General features: G+C 40.5%; 1 protein-coding gene across 1 annotated transcript in view; it reads left to right on the top strand.

The window, feature by feature from the left end:
- Window positions 1-16,015, top strand: part of DNAJC3 (DnaJ heat shock protein family (Hsp40) member C3) — a 63,253-nt gene that overhangs the window by 12,658 nt on the left and 34,580 nt on the right. The window contains exons 2-4 of the mRNA XM_082700696.1: window positions 4,983-5,093; window positions 12,946-13,070; window positions 14,895-14,969. Of these exons, the coding sequence (XP_082556822.1) occupies window positions 4,983-5,093; window positions 12,946-13,070; window positions 14,895-14,969 (311 nt within the window). The remainder of the gene's footprint in view (window positions 1-4,982; window positions 5,094-12,945; window positions 13,071-14,894; window positions 14,970-16,015) is intronic.

A 16,015-nucleotide genomic window follows, 5' to 3' on the forward strand; every position in this document is an offset into this window, starting at 1 on the left:
CAAACTAGGGAGAATAACATTGTGTACCTTGGGGTACTGTCGCCAAGCTTCAAAAATTATCAACATACGGCTGATCTCGTTTCACCTACACTTTCATTTTCCTTTTGAGATTACTTTGAAGTTAGTCCCATTCTTCATATTATGTATTCTGTAAAGACTTCAGTGTGTTGCCGAGATGCCAATATCATGCTCAGAAACAGCCTGTCTTCCTCTGATCACTCCTGGGAACCCCGCTTCTAGAGCATTCTCATAAATGGCTAAAGCCTGGTGGATTCTCCTAATTGCCTCTTTGGAATAGACCACCCTATTCATCTCTGTTATGGCCACAGCTTTACGCATAGTGTTTATTCAGTATCTTTTGTTTAATGAAATCCATTGGTTTTCATAATCTCCATTATGAAAAGCAGGTTATATATTTGGATGGCATGGAATTATGTGGGACTACAGGTGACCTATCAGAATATAACTGGTTTCTGAATCTTTCTTGCATGGTGAAATTTCAGAGCAAGAGCCTATATTCGCATTTTAAACCCATTGAAAATTCCAACTAGTTTCTCTGAATGTTACCCATACAGTCTTAAATAGGTTAGACATCTTTACGCTATTGCCCCAAACAGGACCCTGAGTTTTTGAGGCCATCAAGTTAAGGTTCCCTCCATTGCCCCCCCCTTTCTTCCTTGTATGGAAGGGTCCATCCTTGGTCCATCCACCCAAGTAAATAAAACATGGTACAGAAACTAGGAACACTGAAAGCTGAAAAAGCTACTTTGTTTAGTAGGACAAATAGCAAGGTAAAGTGAATTTCTTTCAACTCTTTGCTGTAGTGGATTTCTGTTGCCTTTGGTGACGAAGATGGCAGAGGCCCCCTTCGGTGCCCACATCGCTTCCGTGGGCATCCTGCACTTCTGTTCTTGCTTCACTTGGCTTCCACATCCAGACGGTCGCCGTAAGCCGTATGTAGTCTTCTTTCTCCTGTTTCTCTGAGCAGTCTGGTCTGTGTTTTTGTAGTCACTCCACTGTCAGATCACCTTCATGTCACCTGGCTCTGGTGACTGTGGATGCCTTATGGTTCCCCTCTCCCTCCGGTTCTTTATGAGACTCACCTAACGCCTGAAGCGACCCACTCCAGCAGAGTGAAATCATGACGGAGAGGAGAGCTACCCAAGATGTACAACTTCAGTTTCTCTGAAAGCCTCATTAATTCTCTTACTTCTGGGCATTTAAATGTGATGTTCTTTCTGTTCGGAATGTTGGTTTTTTCCCCCTTTTCACGTTGGCTGTATTCCTTTTTTTCCTTCAGGTTTCAGGCGAGACCTCAGGAACCCCCTCACTGTTGTCCAGTAGAACTTTCTGTGATGACAGGAAATGTTCTGTGCTGTTTGCTGTGTGTCCTGTGCTATCACTAGCTTTCCAGCACTTAAACTGTGACTAGTGTGACTGAGAAATTACATTTTAAGTGTTATTTAACCTTAGGTGTTAAGTGCCCTAACTTGTGTCCTTACAGCGTCCTCTGTATGTTGGCCCGTCATGACTCTGTATCATATATCTTCCTACATTTTTATTATGAAACATTTCACAAAGTTGGAAGAATTTTTTAGTGTACATTCCTCTATCTGTCACCTGGATTCTGCCATGAATACAATTACCATACTTGGTTTTAACACATATCCATCTAGGTCTTCTCTGTCCATCCATTAATTCTTTTCTAAAAATATATTTCAAAATAATACCAGGGGCACCTGGGTGGCTCAGTGGGTTAAGCCACTGCCTTCGGCTCGGGTCATGATCTCAGGGTCCTGGGATCGAGCCCCGCATCGGGCTCTCTGCTCAGCAGGGACCCTGCTTCCTCCTCTCTCTCTGCCTGCCTTTCTGCCTGCTTGTGATCTCTCTCTCTGTCAAATAAATAAATAAAATCTTTAAAAAAAAAATAATGTCAGTACTCATTCCTCTAAATATGTTAACATGCCCGTCATCAACAGCTTTTTTAAATGTAAAATTTATGTATAATTATCCATATTTTTAAGTATCTGTTTGCTGTTTTGATAGTTGCACATCCCAGTGTACGCCGTGTCTCTGTCAAGATTAGTGCGTCTTCATCACCCCAGGAAGTTCTCTCCTGCCCCTTCCTGGGCTGTCCTTTCTCCCACCTCCCCAAGAGATGACTGTTCTGATTTTTTTGTCCGGCGGTGTCTGCTTAGCAACTGGAATAGCTTAATATCATGCTCACTGTAAAAGAAAGAGGTTTTGGCTTCTTCATTTCCATATGCATCCTTCTACACACATTAAATTGAATTTTGTGTTTGATTTTCAGCTAGATCAGCTCTTTGGCTACCCAAAATAGGAGATTGTGTTAGGGCTGCTATGGAAGCTCACAGAGGGAAACTTGAGCTGAGTGTTCACGCTAGTTGGTTCTGCCCCTCTGTAAGTGTTCTAGTGCACTTCAAAGAATCCCCCCACACCACAGTCCTTACCTTCATCACTACTTTCACTGGGGTCACGTGCAACATCCTTGGTTTTCCAGTTGGCAAGTGACTGCTGTCAGCCACAAATGGTATCTTGGTTAACTCTGATAGTAATACCCGCTGTGGATTACTGACCTCTTATTTCTCATTGATAGTGAGCTCGGACTGCACTCAAGCTCAAGGGCATGACTAAACCAGTCCTCAAAACCTACCTTTGTCTGTCTGCTAGGACCACTCCCTAGTGTCAACAGTATGTAAGTCTGGGTCCGTTCAGGAAACAGAGATCACAGAATAATTTAAAAGAGGAAAGTTAAATATAAAGAATTGTTAAGTTATGATAGGAGAATACCTATAAAGATGTAAGGAAAGGTCTATAGGATATTCTATGATTAACAGATGGTCCCCCAAAAAAGGCCATCTGAGAGGGGATCCCCCTACTCAAGTCTGGGGTTTATTAGATCTTATTAGAGAAGGTATAGGTGCAACCTAAAGCTGCTGATGGGGAAATTGACTGAGTTGCTGGGACTAGAGCTGGTCCGCTGTAGATGAGCAAGCAGGAAATAACTTCCTGAGGTATGGGTCAGCCCAGATTGGCCTGTGTGTGTGAGAAGTTGGGGTGCTGTTGTAGGCATGCAGCCTGGAGTGCATAAGGTCCGCCTTGGGAGACAGTGCCCAGTCAAGGCTGCCAGGGTGCTGAGGGACTGGACCTGTAGGCATATGGCTAGGATAGGGCACCATATATCCTCCCCATATGCACCATGCAACAGGAGCTAGAAAAAAATAAAGATAGCAACAAGATCCAGAAAGTGTCCTTCCTGCAGTGCCCCTCTGGTACATTTGACTGTGACAGAGTGGAGTTTTGTGCGCAGTATGAAGAAGATATGCTTAAAAACCAGTCCTTTTTTTTCTTTTTTAAAGATTGTATTTATTTATTTGACAGAGGAGACACAGCCAGAGGGAACAGAAGCAGGGAGAGTTGGGAGAGGGAGAAGCGGCCTTCCTGCTGAGCAGGGAGCCTGATGTGGGGCTTGATTCCAGGACCCCGGGATCATGCCCAGAGCCAAAGGCAGATGCTTAACAACTGAGCCACCTGGGCATCCCCCAAACCAGTCCATTTTTAAAGCCAGGTACTACTGAAGGATGAATTCAGAGCAGAGAGGTAGTATACCGATAATTGGCATAGAGGGTCAGATCATGTTACTCTACTCAGAATTCCTCATTAGCCCCCTGTTTTACCCAGAGTGAAACCAGAGCCGCACACAGTCAGGCCCTCTACTTCTTTGACCTCCTCTTACAGGACTGTCTTCCTTGGTGCTTGGGGTAGCCATCCTGGCCTCCCTGCTCTTTTTGGAATGTAACCTGCCATGCTCCTGGCTTAGGACCCCTGCACTAGCTGGTCCTTCTTGGAAAGCTCTTTTTTCTACCTATCTGCATGTGAGTTCCTCACTTTGCTTGGAGTAAGTCTTCGCTCAGATGTCAGTTTCTCAGTGAGACCCATCCTTGACCACCTTGTTTAATACTGACAACCCCAGCACTCCTGATGACCTCACATGGCTTGACTCTTTCCATGACACTTTTTACCTACCATACTCTATAATTTATGTATTTCTTAAGTCTGTCTCCTCCCTCCGTAATGTCCAGCGCCATGAGTGGCAGAGGTTTTTGTTTGTTTTGCTCACTTACCCCAAATACCTAGATTAGTGCCTGGCGCATTGTAGATGCTCAGTAAGTACTGGAATATTACACTGCACTTGATAAGGCTCATTAAAATGATATTCTGGGGGCACCTGGGAGGCTCAGTTGGTTAAACGTCTACCTTCGGTTCTGGTCACCATCCCGGAGTTCTGGGATCGAGCCCCACATCTGGCTGTCTGCTCAGTGGGGAGCCTGATTGTCCCTCTCCCTCTGCCTGCCGCTCCCCCTACTTGTGCTCTCTTTCTGTCAAATAAATAAATCTTTTAAAAAAATGAAATTCTAGTTTAACAAAGCAGTTATGATTTTGTTGTTTGACATATTTTTACTACTACTGTGGTGGGTAGTTTCCCTTCTATTTTGGGGACTGGTTCCATTCTTTTGATTGACCAGGCTGATAATGCGTATGTTTTGGGGTTGCTTGCACTCTGTAAAACGAAGCACTGGGCTTTGTTGTTATCTTTTCTGTGTCACTCTTTAGCTTCTGTGACTCATCTGACCAGATTCCTGAAGTAGATAACCATATCTATCTATCTATCTATCTATTTTTTAATATTTTATTTATTTGATATAGAGGGAAAGAGAGAGCGCATGTTTGCACCTGCGCCTGTGAGATGAAGGGTGGGGTAGCGGGAGAGGGAGAAGCAGACCTTCGCTGAGCAGGGAGCCCAACACAGGGTGATCCGAGGACCCTGGGATCATTGACCTGAGCCAAAGGCAGATGTGTAACCAACTGAGCCACGCAGGTGCCCCATATTTTTAACATTTTATTCTTCAGAATTAAATCTTGGTCATGGAAAGTTAACTTATTTTTGTTGTTGTTTTTAGGTGCTGAATGTGGAGTAAATGCAGATGTTGAGAAACATCTTGAATTGGGCAAGAAGTTACTTGCAGCTGGACAGCTAGCTGATGCTTTATCCCAGTTTCATGCTGCAGTAGGTTTGTATCTTGGAACCAAAGCCCTCAGGGGCCATTCCAATGAAGTCTAGTTAACAGCACCTCCTTTGGATAACGTTGAAAATAAACACTGTTTAATGTTTAAAGAAAACATTTAAAAATATTTGCAGGATTCTGGGTGAAATAGATTAATAAACACATAACACTTGAATACGTATGTGTCTAACACGAGAGAATTTTCCAGATAACTTGGACTTTCTACTGTAAGTACCAAGAATAATTCAAGATAATTTTGACAGAAAAGCTTTTCTCACTGTATTATATAGTTTTCTGCCCCCCCTTAAAGATTTCACTGAAGATGGTTTAATGATGACTTGAGAACATTGGTATGGTTATTTTACTTTGAGGCCTTTGGGAGTTTTTGCCGTCCATTGCCTCTTCTGTGTTGGGCAGACTTCCTCCATCTCTTAGGCCGTACTGTTGCTCATTTGTTTTTGTCTGTAATGTCAGCGGTCTTTGCACCTTTCAGTCTGTTGGGACCAAGAGAAACAAGATGGTCACAATAAATAGGTTGTAATGAGGAGTTAAAGGATTTTCTTAAGAGTCACTGTATATGCTTTTGTGTTAGGACTTTCTGACATTGACTTTTCTGAATCCTTTTTTAAATTAATTTATACATTCTTACCTATATTTGGGATGGTTAAGAGTGACAAGTTAACTGCGAGTTAATAATGTGGTGGGTTTTTTTTTGTATATTTTTAATAAGATAATTATTAATTATCTGGTTTTGCTCATCAGAAAAATTATCATCTTACTCTTAAAATTTACTTTGTAAACAGTACATGATTAGATTTTGGTTTGGCAATATTTTTCTCCATGCTTTTTTGATAACTCAGATTTTCATTACTGATGCTATTAGCTGTCTAGAATAATAAAAAACCTAGATTTTAATCTTGGCTCTGCCACTTGATAATGCTATATTATTGGTCAAGTTATGTAAGTAAATTTTGGCTTAAACAAGTTGTCTGCATATTCTTAGCAGTTTTCACAGTGCTACCCAAAAAGGGATTTCTTTGTGAAGGTTAGGTGAGAATAATGTATATAAAGATTTTTTTGAAAATAGGGTACAATTACACATGTAAGGTATGTAGAAATGCAATTTTTGTGTCTCTGAAAATTAAACTTTGAAAAAACAGACTTGATGTGTTAATAGGATTTTCTTAACTATGTGAAGTTTCTGTTGGGAAATTTTTTCATTTTTGCAATTAGCTTACCTTGGGAAGTGGTGGGTAATTGGCACAATAATTTGCACAAGTTACTTTTCAACAGAGACCGAATACTGTGTGACCGTGTCATTACTGAGGCCACACTTCTCTGGTGATTTGAACTGTCTTCAGTGCTGCAGCATGATAATGAAAAAAAAATTTCCATTATTGTCTTAGATAAAGCATGTCTTAAAAAAAAATACTTATTCTTCCCTTGTAGTGCAAGAGTATTTGCAGAAATGTAGACCTCCTACCCACTTTATACTTTATTATTTGCTTTCTTTAATCTCAATTTAGCAGAACTGTTAGGGCCATGTAAAATTGTTACAGTATTTTAAAATGACTGCCCATTGTTCTTTAGCTTCACTGTCGTGCGAGAATTGTTGAGGTGGCTCTTTCCCAGAATACCCAATAAAATACTACTGTAGTCACCGAAAGATGTAAATTAGGAAAGCTAGAATGTGGTAATTGATTTGTGGAATTCAGTGAAGGGAGAAAGCAGGGAGAAGGCCTACTGTGCATTCGGAAGTCGAGGTGTCCTGTCTGTCATGATTCGTTCAGGTACAGCAATTCTCTGATGGTGCCCACATCATAATTTCTGAAGGGACCTGTGTCGTTTGGGACATTTCATCATTTTAGTTTGTGTAAAACATTGGTCATAACTAACTGTAGAAAAAAAAGTTTAAATTGTCTATGATGGCAGTACACAGGGAATATGACGGGAGGGGTGATGTCATGATCCATCTAATCTCTTGGGAGATGTGTACGTGTGTTTATCAGAGAAGAACTGTGGAGCCTCTTTTTCGATGGTCTCTTTTACTAAACATCAAATGCAGTGTGGCCACACTGGCTGCTTAGGGCAGCCTAGTGAATTAGGGGGTGCTCCTCTCCAGCAGTGACCACGTCCGGGTCTCCTGACTGGTGGCCTGGCATGTTGTGTGCCTACTGCTGTGGGCCGTGGAGTTCTGCGCTGGGGATGGCGATCACGCTTTAAGACATTGCTTTACACGGACTGCGTAAAGAGCTCACTGTTTACTCACTTACTGTATTTCCAACTTCCCAGTTTTGTGATGTACTTTATTTCTTTAACTTCTGTGATTAGAAATTGATGTTAGGGTTTGCAGTAGAATTTGACTAGCAGTATTGGGAGTTATCAACAGATTGTTATTATTATAATGCTATAGCTGACGTTATATATGGTTGTGGCACCCTCCTATTTTCATTTTTGAAAAATTGCTAGGAGCATTTTGAAAACTACTTGGGCTTGATATGTTTTATGATTACTTTTTTTTTTTTTTTTTTTTTTAAAGATTTTATTTATTTATTTGACAGAGAGAGATCACAAGTAGACAGAGAGGCAGGCAGAGAGAGAGGGAAGCAGGCTCCCTGCTGAGCAGAGAGCCCGATGTGGGCCTCGATCCCAGGACCCTGAGATCATGACCTGAGCCGAAGGCAGCGGCTTAACCCACTGAGCCACCCAGGCGCCCTATGATTACATTTTTAACACAGTAAAAGGTTTATTAAAATTCAGTAGCAACACAGATTGTTTCTACAGTATGGTACAGCTCTGTCAGTGATTTGAAGTTTTTTTTGTATCAGGCATATGAATATTTTTTGGCAGAAGTTTTAAGATTTATGAACTGATGAAAACATTCTTGATCTGTTGGAAACTGATTTGAGGAAGAATGTTGATTACTACTTTCCAATAGTCTTCTGAAACAGTTGCATTTATTTTAGTATTACAAAGCAGTCAGACACAAGTTTTTTTTTTTTTTTTTTTTAAAGTTTTTTTTTATTTATTTGACAGAGAGAGATCACAAGTAGGCAGAGAAGGAGGAAGGGAAGCAGACCCCCTGCTGAGCAGAGAGCCCGATGAGGGACTTGATCCCAGGACCCTGAGATCATGACCTGAGCCGAAGGCAGCGACTTAACCCACTGAGCCACCCAGGCGCCCCCAGACACATGTTTTGTTTAGCAATTTATCATTAGAGAAACTGCGGTGCAGTGTGGAAATGCACTGACTCTTATTCCCACAGCATGATCTTATGGAGATCATGAATTCTGGGATCTGAAATCACTTTTTTGATAGATTTAGCAGGATGTCTTAGCTATCTAGATCTGGCAGGAATGAATGTCTAATCCGGTAGGTTAAATAAATGGTGGGCATTTCTGAAATGATAGGTGTCCCCACTCACTTGGTAAGAAAATCAGTATCCCATTTATAGTTTTCCAAAATCAAAAAACAAAATCCATGTCTACATTTATTTGTCACTTAAACATATCATGATGTTTTCTCATCAAATTTGTACCTCATTTGTGAGATGGGAATGGGCGTTACTCTTTACATTTAGACAGAAGGGAACAAGGAGTACTTTAGTAACTTTCCAAATGCCACATTCTAACTTAAAACATTGTGAATTTCTTTGGGATGGATAGAGTATTATTATTATTGTGAGTATCATTCTTATTATTTGTGTTGAAGTATAATTGGCACACATGTTACATTAGTTTCCTATGGGACTAAAGGAATTAGTTTTATTTGATTCCTCATTTTTGTAGGTTTATTGTTAAAAATTGGGGTTCTAATTCCACTTCTTGTTTTTAAAAATATCTAAAAACTGAAGAATAAAGCAACTGAAAGTAAATGACCCAGAATTATTTTAAAGATTTATTTATTTATTTGACGGACAGAGATCACAAGTAGGCAGAGAGGCAGGCAGAGAGAGAGGAGGAAGTAGGTTCCCGGCTAAGTGGAGAGCCTGATGCGGAGCTCAATCCCAGGACCCTGGGATCATGACCTGAGCCGAAGGCAGAGGCTTTAACCCACTGAGCCACCCAGGCGCCCCAGTCCAGAATTATTTTATATAGACACTTTTAATATATGTGTAATCCAGTACTTAATACAAAAGCTATGTCATATATAATCCTCCTTGGAGGTTTTTTTGCATAGACCGAAATGGTCAGTTTTTTCCCAAATCGAAGTCCAATGCAATTTGTAGTGAAAGTGCTGCCCTGATAAGATGCCCGAAATTAGCACTGAGCATTCTTCTTTTCTTGAAAGAATTAGATGCAGAGTTCAAAAGAAGCAACATCTGTATTTGCAGATGCCATTGTTAATTTCATATGAGAGAATGATCTAAATAGCCAGTGAGGCACATCTCTTTAAGAGCTATGTCCATTCTCTGAAATCCCTGCGTGGGGCGGCTGGCAGGGAAAAAGGGGACTGTGTGAGCAGATGTTTGCTTTGCCTCCTGGGTGGGAGGAACTCCAAATTCAGACCGGCGAGGTCAGATTCTCCGAGCAGCTTCTCTTCCAAAAGCAGGAGATGGCAGCGTCTGCCGGACGCTCTGTGCCACCTCGGGCAGACTGCTGGGACCAGAGGACAGGACCAGCAGAGACCTCAGCCCTCTTCCTCTTTGGTACCCTCTGACAAAAACCTCTTCTGGGCTGAACAGAATGTGGCAACAAACCATTTGCTCCCCAGGTTTCCAGACCTGGCTCTGGAAGGAAGACCCATGGGGAGGGAGCCACATTCATCCGGAGGTTGGGAAATGTTTTCCTTGGTCTGTGGCAGGGCTGATGTTGGCATGGTTCCTTGTCCACAACAAGGTGACACTAGGGAAAGGAAACAAAATAGAAGCCTTTCTCGATGAGAAGGACCCAAGAATCAAGACCGGAAGCAAGGGAGGAGCTCCTGGGGTAGGGTAGGGTAGAGGAGACCCTGTGGGAAAGCTGGCTAGCTCCAGGGACCAAGTATTACAGTGTCTTATGGAAATGAAAGAAAGACCAAACAAGCTGTATGTGTTCTGACTTTGTAGTCCCTTGCTTGTCCTAGGCAGGTCTCAGTGTTGGCCTTGATTGTGGTGGTCATTCCGTTTCCTTTTATTTGAGTCCCTGTGGGCCAGATTATACAGAGACACAAAAGTGAATTTACTCAAGGAATTTGTTTTCTCTGGACTGAGGTGTGTGTATAAATAATAACAGAGGGAGTGGTAAGTGTTCTGGGCCCAGTAAGAGGTGTAGTATATTACAGAATGCTATGGAAATTGAGGGAATGGAAAGTATATTTTCACATGTGTAATCAAATAGGTCATTTAAGCTGTGCCTCAGAGGTCGAGTAGGATTTGGATATATGAAGTGGGTAGTGTGTGATGTAAACTCCAGGCCTTAAATCATGTCATTTGTAGTATTTACTTTTTTGCTTAGTGTAAATAAATAATGGAAAATGTGGTTTTTTTTAAATTAATGAATATAGAAGCACTTCATGTTCATTGTGACACATTTGGGAGTATGTATGTATAGTATAAAGAAGAAAACCCGACCTGTCTGCCCCAGTAACTGCTGTTGACCTGTGGAGAGTCTCCTTTTACATTCAAAGGCAGTCTCTTAAGCATCAGAAATCCATAGTTTCAAATCATTCTCATGGCCACTTACGCTCACCCGACCCACATATTTAATTCATTGCACATTCTAAGTTGAATATGAATTAAACCTAAAAATGTATCATCTATGCTCTAAATGTAGTTACTCTGTTTCTTAGTTTTTCTTCAGGCTAATTGCACTCTTTTGTAGGAAATACCCTGTATGCAGGCTGCTGACTGCTCTTTTTCCCTTGTCTTCCAAGCAGAACTGACTAGGAAAGAAATTTCAGTGATGCTTAGCTGGGTTTGATGGATTGTTTCTGGTTTTTGTTTTATATTTGAGAAAAAAATTAAGGTTTTTTTTAATTGTTAAAATGCCCATTTCTCTTGGTTTTTCAAAAATATAACTATAATAAAATATGTATTACAATAAAATGCATATTACAAAAATTTACCATTTTGACCATCTGCGAGTGTATGAAGTTGGTGGCCTTACGCACATTCACACTGTTGTTTGTACAGCCCACACCAGTGTTCGTCTCTGGAGCTTTGTCCTCCCCCCAGACGGAAACTCCGCACCCATCAAGCAGTTGTTTCCCATTTATCTGTCTCTGCATTTCTCTCCTTTCCTCTTTCTTCTTTTCTTTTTATCATAGCCATCCTGATGGATGTGAAGTGATGTCTCAGCGTGGTTTTGATTTGCATTTCCCCAGTGATTAGTGATGTAAACATTTTTTCAGGTGCTTTTGGCTATTGGTACCTCTTCTTTCATACACGGTTTCATCCCTGCTCTGTCCTCCTGCTCTACCTTTGCCCAGCAGTACTTCAGGTAGTTCAGTGCCATTAACAACTGCTCAAAACCATGATTTTCAATGATTATATACCATCCTGCCATACAGATTCCCATTTGCCATGTTTTTCAAATAATAAGACTTCAGGGGTAGAGCTTTCAGAGAGTTTTAGTTGTAAATCTTACAATGATGGAACATCTCTGTGCATAAATGTTTATTTGTTTAAGACAGGTGGCTGGGTTTGGTCAAGAACATATATGTTTCAAAATTGCTTTCTAGGAGGACTGTTTGACAGCACAAGGTTTGCTTCTAACTGTAGGCACTGAGCAGAGTGGAATTAGCTCAAAACCTAACATATTCATCTATATGCCTTCTTTCCAATATTGTTAACTTAATTCGTCCTGCTCTCATTTCCACTCTCCTCCTTTGTCCTAAGATTTGTACCTTTATTTCTTCACTGCCATTTTGATTGGAATTTGTGAGAGAGCAGAGATTGCACATTTCATATGTCAGTTTAATTGGAAGTCTGTGATTTTCTAAAATCCTGCGAATAGTCACATTCTCGGTATTTTACTTAAGGAAGTTTCAGCAAAGACAAAGACTGAAATAGATACTTATGGAAGTTATGAGTTGCATATAGTTACTATTTTAACCAAGAGGTTGGCAAGCTTTTTCTTTAAAGAGCCAGATAATGAATTTTTAAGCTTTGTAGCCATACAGTCTCTGTGTTCATATTTTTTTATTTTTATTATTTGGCAACTCTTTAAAAATATAAAAGATATTCTTGATTTGAAGTCTGTGGGTTGGATTTGGCTCAGAGACCCTAGTTTGCCAATCCTGTTCTGGCTTTTTTTTCCCTTAAAGATTGTATTTATTTGTCAGAGAGGGAGAGGGAGAGATACAGAGCACAAGCAGGGGACGCTACAGGCAGAGGGAGAAGCAGACTGCCCGCTGAGCAGGGAGCCCGATGCGGGACTGGATCCCAGGACCCTGGGATCAGGACCTGAGACAGAAGCTTAACCAAGACTAAGTCACCCAGGCATCCCAGTCCTGTTCTGCCTTTATTTGCAGTGATCTTGCTAGTCAACGCAACACATTATTGATGAAGAAATGCTTTTCTTAATGCCTTTCTTTCTTTTTTAAAAAAGATTTTATTTATTTATTAGAGAGAGCTCAAGCAGGTGCAAGAAAAGGAGCAAGTGGGAGGAGGGGCAGAGGGGGAGGGAGGGAGGGAGGGAGGAGGGAGAGAATTTCAAGCAGACTCTGTGCCGAGCGCAGGGCCCTGTTTGGGGCTCAGTCCCACCACCCGAGATCATGACTAGAGCTGCCACCAGGAGTTAGATGCTTAACCCACTGAGCCATGTGGGTGCCTCTTCTTAATGCCTTTCTTAAGAGAATTGCAAATTCTAGTACTGTTTAGGTTATTTGGTTTTTGAATAAATTACCAAGAGCTAATATTTGTTATTTCAATTTTCAGATGGTGATCCAGAGAACTATATTGCTTACTATCGGAGAGCTACTGTCTTTTTAGCTATGGGCAAGTCAAAAGCAGCACTTCCTGATTTAACTAAAGTAATTGAATTGAAGATGGATTTCACTGCAGTAAGTGCATCTAAACTTTCTTTAAGGGAGAACTTCATTTGGAATTTGGAAGAGTTAATTTGTCTTTTAAGGTGAGGACCAGCCTGCATAGCTGAAGGTGGAGAAAGCCGCCGTGGTGTAGTGGACTGGGCAGCAAGAGAAAGCCAGAGTGTCTGGAATCAAAGGTCTGTGTGAAACAGGAACAGTAGGTGCAGCCTCTGATTTTGAGAAGCGTGCCAGTGGTGTTAGCTTTGTGGTTTCGGAAGACCTCTGGAGGGCGGAGTGTGGGACAAGCTGTGAGGCTGCGTAACCAGCTGATCGAGAAGCTGAGCTCGCTGAAGCTGAAGTTCAGTGAAAAGGCTGTCAGGGGACGGACAGTAGTTCCCATTAAGGCTGTAGCAGGAAGAACAAAGGGCAGGAGATAGGTCGGTTAAGCAGTGGTTTGTGGTGAGGAATTAGACTGATCCTCCCCTGCAACCAACCCAGAAGCTTCAGAAATGGAGGAATTTACAGTCCCAATGGGATGTCCTGATGACTGGCAGGTCAGCGTAATGGCTTAAAATAAATGGATAAGTTAGATGGTTTCAAAATTAATTTGGTAACTCATTTATTGCTTATACCCTACCATATTCCAAAAAGGACTAGGGAATAACTGAAAGGTATGGGTGAATGTTTGGTGTGAAATATTATTATTATTTTAGGGTGGAATTCCCATCCTAAATGGGAATTTCTTTAATCTGTTACTTTACCTAGCTGAGTACAACCTATCAGAAGGTTAAGTAGTTCATTTTCCTAGGATTATAGTATCTATTAGGTAGCTGAAGTGGCTTTCATCTTGCTATTTATGTGTGTTGATGCACTTAACAGAGGATTAGGGACATTTTTACATATTGTAAATGTAATATATACGTTCTAGTGGACTATCGATGTGGTTTCTCTCTTATGGTCACATTGGTCATCAGAGCGTTGGTGTTCTTGGAAGAGCTGGGATTATGCACATGAAGAGGAATATCAAATCGGGTGGGGAGTGATGCACGCGGGAAGGGAAGAGGTGTTGTTACTCGGTTATAGTAGAGTGCATATATCCACAGAGAATTAATAAAAACAAAATAATTTCTAGAACTTTGATTGGTAAAGCCCCAAATTACACAGCCTTTTTTATAGTACAAAAAGTTATTACAATGGCATATTTTTTTTAATTGAGATACAATGCACATATCATCAAATTCATCCTTTTTTAAATTGTCTAATTCGCTGGTGTCTTAGTATATTCACAAGGTTGTGCAAACATCACCACTGTCTAGTTCCAGAACACTTTTGATACCCCCAAAAGAAATCTAGTCCCTTATAGCAGCCCCTCTCCATTTATGCCGTGGCCTTTGGCCACCACGTATCTTTCTGTCTGTATGGATTTGCTTATTTGGACCTTTCATGTAAGTGCAGTCATACAGTATGTGGCCTTTTGTGTCTGACTCTTTTCACTATGCATGTTGTTCTCAAGGTCCGTCCATGGTGTAGCGTGTGTCAACACTTCATTCCTTTTTATGGTTGGATGATATTCCATTGTATAGAGAGACCACATTTGCTTATTGACGTTATAGTTGGTGGGAGTTTACAATTTGGGGGGATATAGCGCAAAAAGTATTTTTAAGGAAGCATACTTTAATAAAAGTAATGCACATTCAGTGGTTCCAGGAATTGTTCTTAAGAGTGCCAAGTCAAATAAATGGACATTGGAAAAATAAATATTTCATTCATGTTTCATCAGCGTATTTGGTTTTATTCTTTGTGTTTAAAGAAAATTTGGAAATGCACGGTACTCAGAACACCTTTCCTTTTTTCTAGGCAAGATTACAGAGAGGTCATTTATTACTCAAACAAGGAAAACTTGATGAAGCAGAAGATGATTTTAAAAAAGTGGTAAGTTCAATATGTATTTGGCTTTACGAAGATGTTGAACATCTTTATGAAGATGAGTGAATATATTGGACTTTTTAATATTAAGACAGTTATCACTTTATAGCTAAAAGGGACAATCATTTGTTTTGTGTATATAAAAGTCACAGTTTCGAATTAATACATAGTGATTGACAGGAGAGAATCACTTTAATAGTTGAAAGATAAAGTATGTGGAAAGAATATATGATTGTTTTTATTAAAGATTTTATTTGAGAGAGAGGGAGTGAGAGAGAGCATGAGAGGGGAGAGGGTCAGAGGGAGCAGCAGACTTGCCGCTGAGCAGGGAGCTGGATGTGAGTCGAAAGCCATTCTTAACCAACTGAGCCACTTAACCAACTGCCCAAGAAAATAATTTTAATTCAGTTTATATAGCTCACATGTTTTGCTTTGTTTTGCATGAGGATCTAGAGAGGTCTCCTGAACTATTCTAAAACTTCTTGGGAAACCCTTCATTTGATTTAAAAGGAAAAATGAGCCATTTTTAAAAGGGAATTTTATAATTACCCATATGGTTATTTTATATATGTAAAGTGTTTTGGATTTGTTGGGGGATGGCATGTAATTGTAAAATGTAATTGAAAATTACATTACATGTAATTGAAAAATGATTTAGAGGGACGACCAATGTCTTTATGTCCTCATATGCAGGTTTTAAGACCTGCATTTTTATTCTGTCTGGATTTGTTTCTGGAGTGGTCTAGAAAGAGCATACATACAGTGGACCTTTGACCAACAGGGGTTTGAACTCATGGGTCCACTTCTATGTGGACTGTGTAAATATTGTAAACATATTTTTTCTTCCTTATGATTTTCTTAATGAAATCTTCTTTTCTCTAGTTTACTTTATTGTAAGAATACAGTAGGTAATACATATACAAAAATATGCTAATTGACTATTTGTTAACGATAAGGCTTCTGGTCAGTAGTAGACTACTAGTAGTTAAGTTTTGATGGAGTCAAGTTATACGTGGATTTGACTGGGTGGGAGGTGCCGGTTCCCCAGCCCT

This window comes from Mustela nivalis, assembly GCF_964662115.1.
Source record: "Mustela nivalis genome assembly, chromosome: 15".
In the NCBI taxonomy this organism is placed as follows: Eukaryota; Metazoa; Chordata; class Mammalia; order Carnivora; family Mustelidae; genus Mustela; species Mustela nivalis.